Here is a 20,000-nt window from a genome sequence, read left to right on the forward strand (position 1 = left end):
TGATCATCATGAGATGGCATCTGCAGACTCAGTTAGTCTAGCAAAGGTTACGTGTGCAATTTTCTGTTCAATATGGAACTGTGAGTAACACAAAAATGTAACTCAACACGCGTGTTACTTTCGTTTTGTTTGCTTCGACATCCGTCAGTTGTTGTAGTAAGCATGCACTGGCTTACGTGAGTTGTTTACTTCTAAGAAAGACGGTGGCGGTGCGTGACCATTTCGTCCATTCCATTTTCAATTTCCGGCAACAATAGAATATTGAATTAGAAATTGAAATTGCCTACAAGTTGCTTGCAATTTCAATATTCAATTCTATTGAAAATTAAAAATTGATTGATCGACGGACTATAATTATTTGCGGATTAAAATGAATATTGAAAACATACTTAATTTTTAACCAATTTCCTTTTTCAATGCGATTGAATATTGAAATTGCAAGCACGTTAGTTCAATTTTCAATATTAAATTCAATATTCAATTTAATTTAAAAATTAAATATTAAATTTTGAATTTGCGTGGCCAATTCGTCCATTCCATTTTTAATTTTTGAATGTCAAATTAAAAATTGACTGGCGTTGCTTGCTCTTACAATATTCCATTACATTGAAAATAGAACTTGATTGAAGACCAATTGTCATTTCAATATTCGTTTACTTTGCAAATAGATTCAATCTTTCCATCCGTCCAATTTTCGTAAATTATGAATATTAGATTAGAGCCTCCAATGCAATTTTCTTTCTCCGTACTAAATGTAAATAGAAAGTTACCCGCAGCTGCTAGCGCGAGCGATATCTCATAAACGGTATAATGACACCGCGCGGGCGGTCGCCGGTGACTTCAATATTCAATTCTATTGAAAGACGAAAGTTGCGTCTAGCTTAGCCACGCCCAGCCACGCCTCTGGCACGCATGCAATGTAATGCAATTAAGAGATGCATGGGAAAGCCTCAACTGGCACGCGACCGACCTCTCACAACAAGTCGGTAAGCACTTGCACCTGGCTCTCGTCAACCGTCACGCTCAATCGTGAGACATTCCTTGCGGCAATGAGCGAGGGACGCCCTTGGCATGGAGGCACGCGTCTAGGGCATCTAGAATCAACGAGATCAACGTCTAGCCTACACTGGAAAGTTGACGTCTAGTCGATTTGGAAAGACTTCAAGCAACTATCTAGCTAGAGGACATTTGCGTGGATCATCTAGACCACGCCTCTAAACATCTGACGGGGAAGCCCCAACCGGTATCTATCATCTCACGATATAACGGCACGTCGTGCATTCTCTCCACTCTCGATCTCCATGGACGAAGTTGACGAAGATTTTGTTCGGAAGCGATTCGAAGAGGGTAATAGTCATGCTGTCATCAGTGAAGAATTACAGACGATGTTTCCAGGACTTCGGGGACTTAGCGAACGATCTGTTCGACGTTTCTGTACAGACAGAGGCCTAGGTCGACGTTGTTCTCTGACTAAAGAGGAACTAGAACGCTGCGTGTCTGACGCCGTAAGCGAGGTGAGCACTAGCTATATATCTCTAGGTAGCTGGCTGCATGCTCATTAGAGGTAAATTAGGTCATGATTTGCTCATGATCACTATAGCTAGGTCATGATTGTACACTGCATGTATACTGTGTGCATGGCCTATAATTCCTGTATGTATATTTATATTGACTTTGACAGGTCGGACCATCTTGCATCTTCAGATCGTCAAAAAGCAAGAAGAAGGCAATGGCTACACAATGCAAGTCAAAGTCTAAGATTTCTCGTACTTGCAGGCGGTCACCAGTAAATTTTTGATTTTTTTCTTTGACTTTTACAAAATAATATCACTATACATATTTTAACTGCTAATACGGTCTTGTTTCAATATCATTTTACGTCAAAATTGTAACATGGTGGCACCTAAATATTATATACTCATGATCAGTTATAACTCTTGATCACAGAATGTCATCGCTGTAGTTTGTCTTCTTTAGTCTTTCTAACTTTTCTTTGTAATGAAAGCTTGCATATGTCCATTTAATATATATATATATATATATATATATATATATATATATATATATTAATCTCATTGCATATCTTTTGGGAACAACTGTCTATTATTTATATCAATATGTTCATTATGTTAGAAACTGCAGAGAAGATCTTCAGTTTTAGAGATGTCCACAATTTTGAGCGACGAACAAAAGAAGACGTACGCTAGTGCCACGAAACTGGAATTGATGTCGTCAGAAGTCTCTGAAATAGCAGTGATAACGAGCCACCCTCTGAGGGAGCCTCCACTGCTGGACGTTCACAACTCCTGGTCCGACCTCTTCCATGGAGAGCCATTGGAGCAACAAAGGAGTTTGAGTTTTTGGACAGAAAGTACGCCAGAAGGCAGACTCAGAGAGGAACGCGGTACCAAGAGTAAACGGAGCTCCATCTACCAGAACACGTCCGGGAATGACATTGTACCAGAATGGGCTCTAGAAGACTTCTGCTAATTATAATACGTTTGATTTTAATACATGTCAAAGAACATGGACATATAGAGCTAGATCATTCAAATTTGCTGTTAACATTGTTGTCCATTGCCAAGTTTGTTGAACTAGAGAAATAAATCACATAACAATTAATGTCAATCACCTGGTTAGTGTGTCTTAAGACTACCTATAGCTCATATTTGGAAAAATCTGTATCTGATATTTAGGACTCCAAATGTGTGCCTAAATGTAATCCTAAAACCTGTATTCGATCTATATAGGCTGTCCTAAATGTGTTCTATACACCATATTAGGATCGGTCTAAATATGTCTAAATATGATTAAAGGTGGTATTCAGTACACATTTAGAATAGGTTTAGACCATGCTATATTTAAGCTTTTATGCAGTCCGTGCATGATCGAGTGTCCGTCTTAATTCTCTCGATCGTCTCACGTCGGTAGCGTCTTCACACTTCAACCTATGGGGCGCGTGACGGTTGCATGACAATTGACATCTACGACGTATGAACAAGTCTACAAAGATTTGTTGTGTCCAATTTACAGACCAATTTACAGGCCTGTAAAGGCTTTCTCATAACACCAAGTGTTTACCTGCGAATTTTCAACACTTGCTGTATCCACTGTGGACCCGAGCCCGCCACACGCGGGGAAGTCCCTAGAGGCACTAACCTTAGTGGACACAACAGATCAACAATTGCAACTCACAGGTAAACACTTTGTGTTATGAGAAGGTCCTTACAGGCCTGTACAGACACCTCTACACGTTGTTGTAAACATTGTTGTATATAGACGTACGCATGTTAACTAGCACGTCGTAGCTTGTTGTGTCCACTAGGGTGCCTGTTATGAGAAAGCCTTAACAACCTTTAGGGACTTCCCCGCGTGTGTACAGAAACGTCGAACAGATCGTTCGCTAAGTCCCCGAAGTCCTGGAAACATCGTCTGTAATTCTTCACCGATGACAGCATGACTATTACCCTCTTCGACTCGCTTCCGAACAAAATCTTCGTCAACTTCGTCCATGGAGATCGAGAGTGGAGAGAATGCACGACGTGCCGTTATATCGTGAAATGATAGATACCGGTTGGGGCTTCCCCGTCAGATGTTTAGAGGCGTGGTCTAGATAATCCACGCAAATGTCCTCTAGCTAGATAGTTGCTTGAAGTCTTTCTAAATCGACTAGACGTCAACTTTCCAGTGTAGGCTAGACGTTGATCTCGTTGATTCTAGATGCCCTAGACGCGTACGTGCCTCCATGCCAAGGGCGTCCCTCGCTCATTGCCGCAAGGAATGTCTCACAATTGAGCGTGACGGTTGACGAGAGCCAGGTGCAAGTGCTTACCGACTTGTTGTGAGAGGTCGGTCGCGTGCCAGTTGAGGCTTTCCTTGCATCTCTTAATTGCATTACATTGCATGCGTGCCAGAGGCGTGGCTGGGCGTGGCTAAGCTAGACGCAACTTTCGTCTTTCAATAGAATTGAATATTGAAGTCACCGGCGACCGCCCGCGCGGTGTCATTATACCGTTTATGAGATATCGCTCGCGCTAGCAGCTGCGGGTAACTTTCTATTTACATTTAGTACGGAGAAAGAAAATTGCATCGGAGGCTCTAATCTAATATTCATAATTTACGAAAATTGGACGGATGGAAAGATTGAATCTATTTGCAAAGTAAACGAATATTGAAATGACAATTGGTCTTCAATCAAGTTCTATTTTCAATGTAATGGAATATTGTAAGAGCAAGCAACGCCAGTCAATTTTTAATTTGACATTCAATTTTCAATTTGTCTCAAAAATTAAAAATGGAATGGGCGAATTGGCCACGCAAATTCAAAATTTAATATTTAATTTTTAAATTAAATTGAATATTGAATTTAATATTGAAAATTGAACTAACGTGCTTGCAATTTCAATATTCAATCGCATTGAAAACGGAAATTGGTTAAAAATTAAGTATGTTTTCAATATTCATTTTAATCCGCAAATAATTATAGTCCGTCGATCAATCAATTTTCAATTTTTAATAGAATTGAATATTGAAATTGCAAGCAACTTGTAGGCAATTTTCAATTTCTAATTCAATATTCAATTGTTGCCGAAAATTGAAAATGGAATGGACGAAATGGTCACGCACCGGTGGCAAATGCCCTCTACCATCGGTCGACTTCTATCTAGAGATTGAAAGTCGATAGCTTGGTTGAGCAACCCAATCTCATGCATTCCCATGATAAGTGAGATCATCTTCTCCTCCATCATCGACCGCCACATGTACCGACTAGCTGTCGACCTTTGCAGCTAACGTATGCACTGTACGCTTACTTGCAGTTCCAATTGCAACCTGGAAATTTCCTAATCCGGATGTCGTAGATTTTATTGGTCTAACATCATGTAATCTAGAATAACAATCGTGTTCCTCGTGTCCTGATTAGCTATGCAGACCAAAATACGTGTAATATTATTGATCGTAATCTTTAGTTCGTGGAAGAGACTAGCACTTGTACGAATTCTTGAAAATAGACGTAACTTTGAAAGTCGAAAAAATGTAGTCAATGTTCTACAGGATTGTCTTCCTCACTCTAACCCGTAAACTTTTAGAAAGTGGGTGGGCACGCTGCACAGTGTATATATTGTGCAGTCAAACACCTAGAGATTCACAACTCTAAGGTCAGACAGTCAAGAGAAGAGATGAGGAAGTGTATTGTAAAACGTGTTAGCAACTTGCTTCCGATTGCGGTGATGATGGGATTGCTGCTCAACGTGGCTTGTACTTCTGGAAAACCCTCACCAATTAGAAGAGTAAGACTTCATATCTTTTCACTTTTGTTTATTATTTTGTAGCATGCATGTCTAGAGGCTATATGCAGTTGCGTGCACGAACGCACACGCGTGCATACACACACACGCACACACACACACACACACACACACACACACACACACCACACACACACACACACACACACACACACACACACACACACACACACACACACACACACACACACACACACACACACACACACACACACACACACACACACACACACACACACACACACACAAACAAACACACACACACCACACACACACACACACACACACACACACACACACACACACACACACACACACACACACACACACAAACGTGCCCACTCACGATTAACACATCGTATTGCTCAATGTCTAATACCAAAGTATAACTTCTGTAAATATGAGCAAGGATGTACAAACATAACAGTATGTTCTCATTATGCTATCTGCTGCAGAAATGCGCTTATGAAAATCACGTGACCATTTTGACGTCAAACAGATCGAGAATGTTGACAGTCCTACATCGAGGGCAAGGTCTGAAACTACAGGCGAGAACAGAGAAGTCAATCACACTAGAGAACTTGTTCACCAAAATTGAAGCTTCAACAGATAGCGCTTTGTTTGTAACATTCACAACATATGCAAAACAGCACAAACTTTCATTTCAAAAAGAAGAAAACTTGACTATCAGAGTAACTAACTATCGAGTAATTGAAAATATTTGGTATTAAACTTTGACATTTCTAGAATCATTCAACAACATTTTATATGATAAAGAATACAACAGAAACGACTAAATACCTATTGCGCGCGCTAACAAACTGGAATGGAACCGCCACGTGTAACACAGACGACTATCTTGTTTCTCCTCACGAAGGTGTGAAACCTCTCAAACTCAAATATTCGACCTGTAACAATATCGCAACCGAAGATGACAGTCCTAACTTTGATAACTATTATATTCAATTGGATGTAGTGAAACGACTGTTTCTAAGCGAAGAACTCAAACAACTTTGCTGTAATATATAGTAACGCGTCGGCAAGTCAAAAGTGACGCATGCGCAATAGTCGTTCAACCTTTCCTAACCAGAGAGCTTTTCGATCTGGTGTTTGCAATTTTTTTAATTTACAAACTTTATTGTTTACATGCTTAGACTTGAATTAAAAAGAAAAATGAAATTACCTTGATCATCCACGACAATTCTACTAATCGATTCTAGACACTTGCAGACTGTTGCTTGACCAAGCCCCGTATACTGTAATACCATACTGTGGCAATTAAATGTTATGCTTATTTCTGTATAAACCGATCCGAATTAGAATGCGAACCAATAATTAAGATAGGTTTATATATGAGTACATAAATTAATAAATAATAAATAAATTAAATAAATAATGAGAAATAGAAATGTAAATATGTAAAATCTATATGACAAGTGCTGACGTACGCATATATAAATATATAAATATTTAAATATAATATAATGTAAATATTATATTATTTGAACATGCTAATTAATTAATTGAAATTTTTTAATGAATTAATTAATTAATGTATTGCGTATGCATGATCTTTAGACATGACAACCGCGTGTACTAGGTACCACTGAGAAAAAGCAAGTTTAGGTAAGATTTGTATAGACATAACTACCATTTTAATTCAACAGTGTTAGCTGCTTTTTCGTCTTCATTGTCGGTGTCATTGAACGCTGCACACACACGCTGACTTATGCCTTTCGAACAAAACATCCGCGATCAACTTGTAGGCAGCACGAGGTCTTTAATTTTTGTATTTTATTCGGGACTGGCTTGTATTCGAGGTCGGCTTCTACTTGCGACAATACGGTAATTAATGGAAAATTGTATTGACTTTAATTTTGATTACGTAATAAATTAATATAGATGTACACACACACGCACGCACGCACATACACGCGCACACTGACACACACACACACACACACACACACACACACACACACACACACACACACACACACACACACACACACACACACGATCACTTGTAGACTCTCACCAATGAATGCACACATGAGCAGATACAGCCACACACAGACTACAAATGCAAATACGTATCTAGATCTAAAGACAGTTGTCTTAGAGCAGAATGAAGTAAATAGTACTAATACAAGAATTGACTTAAACTATGTAGCAATAACAGGTGCAAGATTTCGTAGAAGAGGAGGCAAAGGCCTAATAAAATAGTGCTGTGCCTTTCAAGCCTACATATTCAATCATCAAAAAATAAGCTCTAAATAGTTACAAACATTCCACAAGTTTGTGTTTAAACACTCTTTGTGTTAGAGTCACTTGAGTATTTATCCAGTACTTTACATGAAAAGAGCCCACTTAGTCATGCTAGCAGTCTACTCAGGAATAGTCCCCGACAAGTCGTTATTCGTAAATCACTAAATCTCTGTCAGTAACATGCATATATGCGGGACATCAATACAAAACGGTCTAGGCAGGGGCGTAGCTACCACTGTTCACAGGTTGCACGTAACCCTCCAGGCTAGCAATTCATTTCCGATCGTCAGGTGGCTCTCGACAGAGCCGCGTGATACGTCTGCTCAGTTTGGGGATTCCGAGGCCAAACGAGACAACGCGATGTCTTGAACGACGAACAGCTGTAACCTACCCTTTTCCGGCTTTGAAGATTTCCTATTTAGACTTTTAGACGTTGAGTTGATCATTTTCAGTTATACTAGATCAGTAGACCGCTGCCTAGTGTATCGTGCGTATACACTGGCGAACAGTTTTAGAGGAATACTGTAAAATGATTGGCATTGAGTTAGTGACTATTAATTTACATTCTGTGCACTAACATTGAGCAATCTGTGTGTGTGTGTGTGTGTGTGTGTGTGTGTGTGTGTGTGTGTGTGTGTGTGTGTGTGTGTGTGTGTGTGTGTGTGTGTGTGTGTCTGTGTCTGTGTCTGTGTCTGTGTCTGTGTCTGTGCGTGTGCGTGTGCGTGTGCGTGTGCGTGTGCGTGTGCGTGCGTGTGTGTGTGTGCGTGTGCGTGCGTGTGTGTGTGTGTGTGTGTGTGTGTGTGTGTGTGTGTGTGTGTGTGTGTGTGTGTGTGTGTGTGTGTGTGTGTGTAATATTATAATGTACTCACATACATTATTTTTTGTTCGAGATTTGTAAACCCCTCTGGTGCAGCCGAGCTACGCCACTGCTATGTGTTTCTCATAACATAATGTAAGGGTTAGCCTTGTAGACGTATCGTAAAATTGGGTCATTGAGTCGCCCTTGATGCATTGTGCTTCGTGGCTCTGTCTCTAGCGATGTAGCTGAGATCTGAATTTGTCTACTAGACAAAGAGGCACTGAACAGGATAACAAGAAGCAGATCAAAAATATGTGACACATTGGGATAGAGACTGCTGTTGTTGACATGCAAAGTTTTAGATGAGGAATTTATAAGTGTCAGTCTCTACTCCTCCGACTTCTGCCAAGGTCATGGATCCGCCATTGTGTAGTAAGGTTTATGTGTTTAACATGCTTGCTTTGAATACTCTATAAAATTGGTTTTAAGTAGCATCACAGTTACTGTATACGTTAAGACAAACAAGCAAGGTTAAAAAAAGATTGCAAGTCTACGATTTAATTTAGAACTTTTTGAATGGCGAATATCTCCATGACATATCATGAATATATCATGGTTAAAAGCCCAGGAAACCGACTGCACCAAAATTCTTTGGAATTGTATTTGCCAGACTATGTGTGCTTAGAATTATCTTGGAAACCTATAATTCCATTGTAGTTATTGTCTTTCTAAAAAATGCGCAAAAGAATTACGTGATTGGCACGCGCCAGACAGATTCAGATAAATGTACATTCGCTTGCTCAATTCTCGATTGCATGCAAAAGTAGTATGCAAACAGTGGCGTTTGGACGTGTAGAATGTACTTCCGATAGATTGACACCCCTATCTTTATTTGAACACGATACATCTGCAGTCTCAATAGAGTATCTCAGGGGTTTTAGGGGTTCAGTACCGCACAAAAATTATGGGCGTGGTTACTTATCTATTTGTTTTGTCTAATAAATTAATTTTTATGTACATGATTTGTATACAATAACATAATTAAAGTGCGTGCGGGTTGATAATAAATAATATTTATTGTCTACAAATTATTATTAAATTTTATAAAATTAATACTAATCCCAAACAAATTGACGTAGACTCAGAAGTATGAGTGCGTAGTATGTGTGGGCTTGAGGTCTAGTCCTAAGGCTGCACCAAAGTCAGTGTCCTTGGATGGTCTGGCCAACCACCTATGGTTACATTAGCGCAGCCTAGAACTCTGAGTAGAGCCGGAAGGTCCACCTAAGAATAGGCTGGGAATACTATGTTCAGTACAGTACTGAAAGGTGAGAGAGAGAGAGAGAGAGAGAGACAGAGAGAGAAAGAGAGAGAGAGAGAGAGAGAGAGAGAGAGAGAGAGAGAGGGAGGGAGAGGGAGAGGAAGGGGAGAGGGGAGGAGGAGGGAAGAAGGAGGGAAAGGAGGAGGGGCAGGAGGAGGGGCAGGAGAAGAGGCAAAAGGAGGGACAGGAGGCGGAGCAGAAGGAGAGGAGGAGGAGGAGGGGGAGGAGGAGGGGGAAGGGGAAAGAGGGAGGGGAAGGGGGAAGGGGGAGGGGGAGGGGGATGGGGAAGGGGAGGGGGATGGGGAAGGGGAGGAGGATGGGGAAGGGGGAGGAGGATGGGGAAGAGGGAGGAGGATAGGCAAGGGGGAGGGGAAGGGGGAGGGAGGGAGAGAGAGGGAGGGAGGAAGGGAGGGAGGGAGGGAGGAAGGGAGGGAGGGAGGAAAATAGAGAGAAACCCCTGCGTAGAAACCCGGCATTACTCGGAGTTTTGGCCGCAATGAGGCTTCCCTAGAACATCGAAGAGCACTGACTTTGGCGCAGCAGCGGGACTGGACTTCAAGACAACACGTAACCGTATATACTGCGTGAGATTTTGCCAAGCCAGCGGTCTAGTCCACCTCCAGTCAAAGACCAGATTCTCATTAGACTCCTGAGTTGAGAGAGGCAATTGTATGTAAATTTCTTAACTAACCAAGGAAATTACGTCTGTACTCTTCCGCGAACCCTTGACCTCAACGTACTGGGTATTTCCATTCTCCAAATGCAACTCTCTAAGCAACTGAGCTACAGACACCACACACACACACACACACACACACACACACACACACACACACACACACACACACACACACAAAATTAGTTATCAGCTTGCTCGATGCCTAAAACTAAATCAACTTCTGCATAACAGAGTGTAACACAATAGTATAACTTTTTTGTAATTAATATCAGTTGCAGAAAAGCTACACGCCAAAGTCACGTGGTCATTGTAACGTCAAACATTACGAAATGCCAACACTCTTATCTAACAAGGGAAGATTTAAACTGCAAAATGCGAATTCAATCAGAGTAAACTACGTGTTCACCATGTTAATTGCGACACATGTAAGAAACCCTTGCAGCTATGTCAAAAAATTTGCCATTCTGCACATGTGCCATGTCTTTACTCTGCCAATTGCTCCTTTGTTCAGAACTGGAGAAGAACATAGGATAGGACTGCAAGGAAGAGACTACTTTGACACTGTAGGACGCCAGTAGCCCCGTTGGTGTCTTTCTTCACATTCGCATTAGGATTGTTACCAGTGAATGTCATTACCATACAATTCTCGTTATCTGCATCATATTGGTAGGAATTTCCCCACATTGTGTCACACATTCCCTTACCATTTTGATACCACTCTGTAAAAGTGCGACATGTCTGATTCGAGCAATGATACTCGCCTGTTGTATTATCTTCTTTGAAGTCTGTTAACCAATTTCGTGTACAAATAGGCACGTCTTTGCATGCGTCGAACCACTCGTCACAAGAGGAAGCGCATACAGGTAGAGCATACAATGATAAATCTTCCGAACCCTTCCACGGTCCCAAATATGGATCACATGCGTAAAAACAGCTTTCAGCTTTGAGGTAGCGTTCACATGAGGTTGATATGTTACCGCAGTCATCCCAGTGAAGTTTGTACAGCTCTCGGTCACCCTGTTGGTCAATCGAGTGCGAGGTGTTGGCTACACAGCAAGAAAGGCTGGAATATCGGCTGCAGGCAGTGTCTGCTCTCATGTCGGGCTCAGACGATGGAAACGCTTTGTGATGAGGTCCAACCACGCATGTCAGATCCGCAGCAAGCGTCATCTGGTTTATCATAGTAAATAGAGCAATGATCACAACCATAGCGCATGCCATTAGTGCTCAACGTCTGTTCCAAAACCAGACTCCCAAAACTAAGTCTCTAGGCTATAGATCCTTCTGCAAGCATGCGCAGCTAATTAAATTATAACTGCTTTTGTTTCATCAAAGTCGTGATAAAGGGTGGTGTTGAAAGTTGCACCTAGGACCAGGCGGCTGGTTTGCAGTAACGTACTCTAGACGAGCGTCAAGTAGGTCAGCGTCAAAGTCGGTGTCACTATAGACGCTGCAACTTACCAATTTACTAAATTGGTACAGCGCAGCTGTAATTTGCAACGTCTTCTGACGTCTGCGACGAATTTCGGCTATTCAAAGGCTACTCTAAAGCAAACGCTGCATGCTAACTGCTGCATCTAAATGTCTAGCTGTATATACACGTAACGAGAATACCTAATGGCATGCACGGACGTGCCCGTATATATATATATATATATATATATATATATATATATATATATATATATATATATATATATATATCAGAACTCATGCCTATCTGTCACGGCTGTAGAAGACCGACCACTTTTTCTAGACTAAGAGTAAAGTTTCAACAGTGAACTATTTCAGGCCGTAAACCGGTCTTGTCGGTCTCTTTTAGGTCAAAACATCTTTCAAAAACTGTACTTGGGACAATTAATGGCTGAAATTTATGTTGAAACTATAGGTGATTAAATAACTAATATATTATAGTTAAAACGGAAGTAGACTTGAGCATCTTGACCAAATATATTAATTGCTATCTAGCTAAGGCAGGTCATATTGCGTAGGCTTAGGCGTGTTACAATTGTTGGAAAACGAGAGTTTGAAGAACCATCTATGCAATATATTAGGTAATATTGTATGCTGGACGAGTACCCTTTTGGCGCTTTAGCTTTGAACCACACCCTTTTAGCGCAGGTTAGGCCGGATCAATTTTGAAATGCTTTTATATCCTACGGGCCTATCTATAGTATTAATTTAATTAATATTAATTAAATAATTAATTAACCCTTTATCAACCTACATTTCATCCGGGCAACTCTCTAATCTGCATACTTGTCGACTACCTGCGTCTCCCATTAGGTTTAGATCCAATACAAATCACAAAATCGATTGTAATAGCTTTATTAATAACTTAGCAATAGTAGACAAGTTCGCTAAGCAGTCGGTGACAATTTTCCATCCGATCGACACTAAAGACGTGCGCAGCGTATCGGCATGATCGCCGAGATCTACTGCGAACGTGTTTACACTAACCTGAGGATTTGCTTTCGCTAACTTTGGCTTTCAGTCGATGCCGCTTAAGTACGTTTTGGCATCTGTAATCAGTGCATTGCTTTACATCCTGTGTAGGGTACGCCCTCCCCGCTCGGCTTCCGTAGGTGCCTAGAACGCAACTAGAAGAACGAGAAATTGGGCTATAACTTCAACAACACAATTCAACGCATTGATGTACTTTGTCTTGCGACTTTGTATTCTCTCAACGCACCAATAACTAGCGACTTAACGGGACAAACGGCTGCCGAGGGAGTGACTCACACAAGGAATGGAATGTGGGCGAATTCAATACAGGGCCAACGGAGCCGGGGCGGGCGAATTTTTTTGGTGCCGCGGTTTGGACCTAGCCTCTAGTAGAGAAGCCGGTAGCGGCGGGTTGATATCAGTCCGCCGTTCTCGGCCGCACTGATATCAATAGACACAAATAGTGTAACGCGCGTTATCAAATGTGTAATATTTCCTTTTTTGTCATATCTATGCAACAATCATTGGTTAATATTAATGTACTACAAAATAACGTGCGCTATTCTAGATACAATGGACACGTTACCGCCTTGTATTCTACATAAATGAACTGTGGAACGTGTGTGCACGCTCTTCGACCAGTAGCTCAGAGGACCTGTTCATCTTTTTACTTGGATTCTTTCGTTCGAACGGGACTGGGAAGAATCTTTCGTCCCAATGGGATTTTATGTTTTTCGTCTTCGGTTGAGACGTTGAACTTTCTGAATGCAATACATACACATTTCGCTCACTTTTACACAGTCTGCAAAGTCTAGTCGTTTTCAGAAACGACGTAGAACGCCTAGGAACCCAAGACAAGTTTGCCTTGGTAAAATTTCGACGCTAGGCGTTATCTAATAAACCTAAAAATTGTCTGCGCTGTTATGGAAACCACTTAAAATGTTTTTGAGAGTCAGAAAAGCAAATCAAAGTTTGACGGCCCTGTCAACCAGACCGTACTCGCGCATCTCGACGGGGAGATTCGACTCTTTCATGTTCACGTCTTACGTCTGCCGATGCTGAAAATGAAATGGCACTACTTTTCACAATAGAAGCAACCCATTCAGTACTTCCAAACAGCTCTAGATCGGTCGGAAATGTCGAAATCCCGTTCAGACGAATTCGTTCGAACGGGATTTTGCTATCTAGCGTGATCTTTTGCGCGTGAAACACGAGAAAACGTTAGACGCTAAAGGTATCAAATCACGGCATTGCTGTCACGATGGCCTTTGAAGCTTGGAGACGTCAAGAAACGCAAGGTAAGATTCTGTTGTCCTTGTCGGCCAGACCGTACTCGCGCCTTTTGACGACTTATTCGCCGTTTCATGCTCTCGTCTTACGTCTGCCGATGCTGAAAATGCAATGGCACTACTTTCCATAATAGAAGCAACACATTCAGTACTTTGAAACAGCTCTGGATCGGTCGGAAATGTCGAAATCCCGTTCAGACGAATTCGTTCGAAGGGGATTTTGCTATCTAGCGTGATCTTTTGCGCGTAAAACACGACAAAACATTAGACGCTAAACGCATCAAATCACGGCATTGCTGTCACGATGGCCATTGAAAGTTGTGGACGTCAGGAAAAATCAAAGCGAGTTTCTCTGTCCTTGTCGAACAGACCGTACTCGCGCCCTATGTCGTCCATTCAGTATCAGGGAGACTGAGTGCTCATCGGTATACTACGTACAAAGAATAAAGACACACTTAACCTACATAGCTAAAGAGTGAATGGAACAAGTATAAAAACACTTTGAGAAAATGATGGGTTTCTAGGGATGAGAGTGCACTTTTAACTTAATTAGTTAACTTACAGATTGTTTATTGCTCATTTCTTACGTCACAATCTTTTTGCGCTTTCGTCACTTGCAGCAGTTGTGTGCATCTCGACTTTTATATTTACGCTGAAGTCAAGTGTGACACTACTCTGGTATGCAATTAGAGATGTAGGAGATGATGATGGCATGAACGAAATAAGTGTACGTACCAAACACTACCTAGTAGACCCATGCATCTGATCACTTTCTCTACTTGTATTATCAGACGTTCTCTAGTTATAGTTTACAATCTAAAATAGCTAGGCTATGGTCGACTTTAGATCGATGTAAATGTAAGTTCAGAAACGCACATCCAAAGCATTATTTTGAAGAGAAATATGAATTGATGTAAATATATTTGCTATTCTTTCTTATCTAGAGATAAAACTGAAATTAATTTAAAACTTTTGCAACAGCACGTTCCACTTATCTGAAATCGTCTAAGCATAAAATACTTATTTCTTGTTCATTTCAATTTTTTATGAAATTCGTTAGTAACCCATCTACGGCGATGATGATAAGTCAGTATGTGGTAATAAAGTATGGTTGAACGAGAATAGCCGAAATCCCATTTGTCAAAGGTTCGTGTGAATGAGATCCGAGCTGAAGAAATTCAAGGAATCAATTTGTGATATATGTTTACAATTGCTCCAATTTTCATAATGTTTGCAAATTGATAGGTAAACGACAACACACAGGATACCGTTAATTAATTACAGTTGCAATCGTCAGCGGATAAATTTATTAATTCATACAAATGGGTTCCGAGCTGTAAAATTCAAGGAAGCAATTAATTAACGAAAGCAAGTATAAACTTGATTCGATATGTCAAGCGTCCAGCGTTTTGTCGTATCTTACGTGCAGAAGAATAATTATAAGCTACGTTCCAAAATCTGACTCGAACGAATTCGTCTGAATGGGATTTCGACATTTACGATCCAGAGCTGTACCGAATGAGTTGCTTCTATTGTAAAATTAATTAATAAAGCAGCCATTGCATTTTCAGCATCGGCACGGCAGACGTAAGACGAGAGCATGAAACGGCGAATTGTCAAAAGGCGCGAGTACGGTCTGGTCGACAAGGACAGAGAAACTCGCTTTGATTTTTCCTGACGTCCACAACTTTCAATGGCCATCGTGACAGCAATGCCGTGATTTGATGCGATTAGCGTCTAATGTTTTGTCGTGTTTTACGCGCAAAAGATCACGCTAGATAGCAAAATCCCGTTCGAACGAATTTGTCTGAACGGGATTTCGACATTTCCGACCGATCTAGAGCTGTTTGAAAGTACTGAATAGGTTGCTTCTATTGTGAAAAGTAGTGCCATTTCATTTTCAGCATCGGCAGACGTAAGACGTGAACATGAAAGAGTCGAATGTCCCCGTCGAGATGCGCGAGTACGGTCTGGTTGACAGGGCCGTCAAACTTTGATTTGCTTTTCTGACTCTCAAAAGCATTTTAAGTGGTTTCCATAACAGCGCAGACAATTTTTAGGTTTATTAGATAACGCCTAGCGTCGAAATTTTACCAAGGCAAACTTGTCTTGGGTTCCTAGGCGTTCTACGTCGTTTCTGAAAACGACTAGACTTTGCAGACTGTGTAAAAGTGAGCGAAATGTGTATGTATTGCATTCAGAAAGTTCAACGTCTCAACCGAAGACGAAAAACATAAAATCCCATTGGGACGAAAGATTCTTCCCAGTCCCGTTCGAACGAAAGAATCCCAGTAAAAAGATGAACAGGGCCTATTGAACTCATTTTTGAAGCTTACCATAGCTACTTTACCTAGCCCGTAATAGTGATCATGTTTGAAATATACTACCATTGACAGACAGACAGACAGACAGACAAACAGACGGATACTGTATTCTCATATAGACTCTACTTGCACATTTGCTAAGAATTTGTGAAAGCAAACCAGTCCTTGCAAACAACAAAGTCATAGATTGACTAATGTACTTGGCCTTGAATGTCAAAATCAAATAATCTATATGAATCAGACAGACAGACACAGACAGACACAGACATGTACTTAGCATTGGTGTAAGTTATAGTGATGATTTATAAAAACATACGTATTGACAAACAGACAGACAGACAGACAGACAGACAAACAAAAAATAAACAGAGAGTCAAACAGACCGTAGACAATAGGACGGACTAACATAATTTAAAGATGGGTTTTGTGCTGGCCATACAGTCGAGAGAATGATTTTGTTGACTCTCAGACTGAATTATCTTGGTTTTATAAACAAGTGAATTATTATTTGCAGTATAATAGAGATCTTGGTGATTTTCAGCAACATATAGCAGAAATGTTGCTCAAGAAGTGGCAACCATTTCTAGTTCCATTGATAGTAATGAGAAAGTTGACTCAATCATACTGCACATGCTGTCCCATGCTACTATTTGCCTATTCCAAGTGACTCTCTTGAGTTGTCTACTTGTTGCCTTTGCCAGTACAGACAATTAAGTTTTGGAATACGGAATCAAGTTACTAACTAGCTCAAAAGTGTACTAAATTTTGAATGATCTGGAAACTCGTAAAAAGAGAATGTTCTTTACGAGAGTGCAGAAGCAAGTACAGTTACAGTAGTTTAAACTTTTCACCCAACAAACAAACGAAAACAAACAAAAACAAAACTCGTAAGGACACATAGTTAAATCATCAAAAAAGACAGATGTCATCTCTCTTGGATTGTACATGTGTTAGTTAATGTCAAAATATTTCATCACTTCACAAAGAGGCATAATACAATTATTTGTTATTACCTCTAACACACACACACACACACACACACACACACACACACACACACACACACACACACACACACACACACACATACACACACACACACACACCAGTATACTAATTAGATAACTGTCATTCACGTCACCAACATATAACAATGCCATAATAATTATATAGTTTGCAATACAATACCAGTTGGTACTTACCAATGCTAATTACATGTCTGTGTCTGTCTGTCTGTCTGTCTTTTTGTCTGTCTGTCTGTCTGTCTGTCTGCCTGTCTGTCTGTTTGTCTGTCTGTCTGTCTGTCTGTCAAATAACATTTATTTCAAACATATACATCTATAATACAATGCTAGCAAGGTAACTATGTAGAGATCCGCAACTACGAGAGTTCACTAGGACTACATTTAGAAAACAAACAAACATATAACACGTAATTAATTAAAATAGAACTGCTAACTGCTAACATAGGCCTGTCTATGAGGTAGTACAAGTCCTTTACCATTGCTTGCATGACAATGCATACTGACAATTACTTCGCAATTCTATAGATCGTTCCATGCACGTATATCTTGCTTGTATTTTACTCGTTTATACTTGTATCGGACACACGTTATTGTATGACTTGCTATAGTTATAGAAATAGCTAGGCGCTCTAGGAAGGTAGCGCTTTCCGTTGGGTGTGCATTACTGATGTACGTGGCTTGTATGTGTATACACCTGCATGTAGAGAACCGACACTTGTTTACAATCTCTATTGTCAAGGAATCAGAAGGAAAGGCAAGCTATTACGTATTTAGAGACCTACATGTTCCTCTAAAGTGAGGAAGGAGTCACCACATTGCAGTCTGTAAGACCAGCAGAGCCTACATGAAAGTAGCCCAAATCAAACATCGGGCAACCTCGACATACAGCACAAGCAGAGAATGTATTTAAAATTTCTTGTCGCTCCAGGCGTCGTTTCGTGCTCTGAGTGTGTTGCACGGTCATGCATTGCACATCCATGCACTAAGAGGCATGTATCCATTACATTTGCATCATCATGCATGGATCATGTTGAAAGAGGGGTGGAGACATGCAGCTATGTAAGATTACACAGAAACCCGTCAACGCTGCGATTTCTATATACTACCGTTTTCATGCAATATCTATAATACAATTTGTCTGGAATGGAGTGCGTCTCGCTTAACTGACGTCAACACGAGCCATCCACGTTCACTCAGAGCGAGTCTTGCCTACTTCTTCTCGTTCTGTCTCTCGCGTAACTAGACAGCAAGGGTCATCGATTTCTGATGGTTGACCAAAGCCCATCTATGGTGGATACGCGCACGCAAATCTCATCGTTCATGTCGTTAAGGTGTTGATCATCATGAGATGGCATCTGCAGACTCAGTTAGTCTAGAAAAGGTTACGCGTGCAATTTTCTGTTCAATATGGAACTGTGAGTAACACAAAAATGTAACTCAACACGCGTGTTACTTTCGTTTTGTTTGCTTCGACATCCGTCAGTTGTTGTAGTAAGCATGCACTGGCTTACGTGAGTTGTTTACTTCTAAGAAAGACGGTGGCAAATGCCCTCTACCATCGGTCGACTTCTATCTAGAGATTGAAAGTCGATAGCTTGGTTGAGCAACCCAATCTCATGCATTCCCATGATAAGTGAGATCATCTTCTCCTCCATCATCGACCGCCACATGTACCGACTAGCTGTCGACCTTTGCAGCTAACGTATGCACTGTACGCTTACTTGCAGTTCCAATTGCAACCTGGAAATTTCCTAATCCGGATGTCGTAGATTTTATTGCTCTAACATCATGTAATCTAGAATAACAATCGTGTTCCTCGTGTCCTGATTAGCTATGCAGACCAAAATACGTGTAATATTATTGATCGTAATCTTTAGTTCGTGGAAGAGACTAGCACTTGTACGAATTCTTGAAAATAGACGTAACTTTGAAAGTCGAAAAATGTAGTCAATGTTCTACAGGATTGTCTTCCTCACTCTAACCCGTAAACTTTTAGAAAGTGGGTGGGCACGCTGCACAGTGTATATATTGTGCAGTCAAACACCTAGAGATTCACAACTCTAAGGTCAGACAGTCAAGAGAAGAAATGAGGAAGTGTATTGTAAAACGTGTTAGCAACTTGCTTCCGATTGCGGTGATGATGGGATTGCTGCTCAACGTGGCTTGTACTTCTGGAAAACCCTCACCAATTAGAAGAGTAAGACTTCATATCTTTTCACTTTTGTTTATTATTTTGTAGCATGCATGTCTAGAGGCTATATGCAGTTGCGTGCACGAACGCACACGCGTGCATACACACACACGCACACACACACACACACACACACACACACACACACCACACACACACACACACACACACACACACACACACACACACACACACAAACGAACACACACACACCACACACACACACACACACACACACACACACACACACACACACACACACACACACACACACACACACATACACACACACACACACACACACACACACACACACACACACACACACACACAAACACACACACACACACACA

The 20,000-nt window shown here is 40.9% G+C and overlaps 2 protein-coding genes across 2 annotated transcripts; one reads left to right on the forward strand and one right to left on the reverse strand.

Annotated features, from left to right (window-relative positions):
- The first annotated feature begins 5,633 nt into the window (after positions 1-5,633).
- LOC134176602 (uncharacterized) lies at positions 5,634-6,360 on the forward strand. The gene is made up of 2 exons (XM_062643264.1): positions 5,634-5,998; positions 6,054-6,360. Exons 1-2 carry the CDS (start codon positions 5,717-5,719, stop codon positions 6,333-6,335), a joined length of 564 nt encoding a protein of 187 aa, XP_062499248.1. The 5' UTR covers positions 5,634-5,716; the 3' UTR covers positions 6,336-6,360.
- Positions 6,361-10,669: 4,309 nt separating this feature from the next.
- Positions 10,670-11,661, reverse strand: LOC134198599 (riboflavin-binding protein-like). Its single transcript, XM_062668015.1, has one exon. The coding sequence runs from the start codon at positions 11,592-11,594 to the stop codon at positions 10,881-10,883; it is 714 nt and encodes a 237-aa protein (XP_062523999.1). The 5' UTR covers positions 11,595-11,661; the 3' UTR covers positions 10,670-10,880.
- Between the last annotated feature and the right edge of the window lie 8,339 nt (positions 11,662-20,000).

Source organism: Corticium candelabrum, chromosome 2 (assembly GCF_963422355.1).
Source record: "Corticium candelabrum chromosome 2, ooCorCand1.1, whole genome shotgun sequence".
In the NCBI taxonomy this organism is placed as follows: Eukaryota; Metazoa; Porifera; class Homoscleromorpha; order Homosclerophorida; family Plakinidae; genus Corticium; species Corticium candelabrum.

Excerpts from the sequence above, each read along its gene's own strand:
- LOC134198599 (XM_062668015.1), bottom strand. The coding sequence starts at position 11,594 with ATGGCATGCGCTATGGTTGTGATCATTGCTCTATTTACTATGATAAAC.
- LOC134176602 (XM_062643264.1), top strand. The coding sequence starts at position 5,717 with ATGTACAAACATAACAGTATGTTCTCATTATGCTATCTGCTGCAGAAA. Across the intron at positions 5,999-6,053 it reads AAGAAAACTTGACTATCAGA|AATCATTCAACAACATTTTA; the intron begins GTAACTAACTAT and ends TGACATTTCTAG.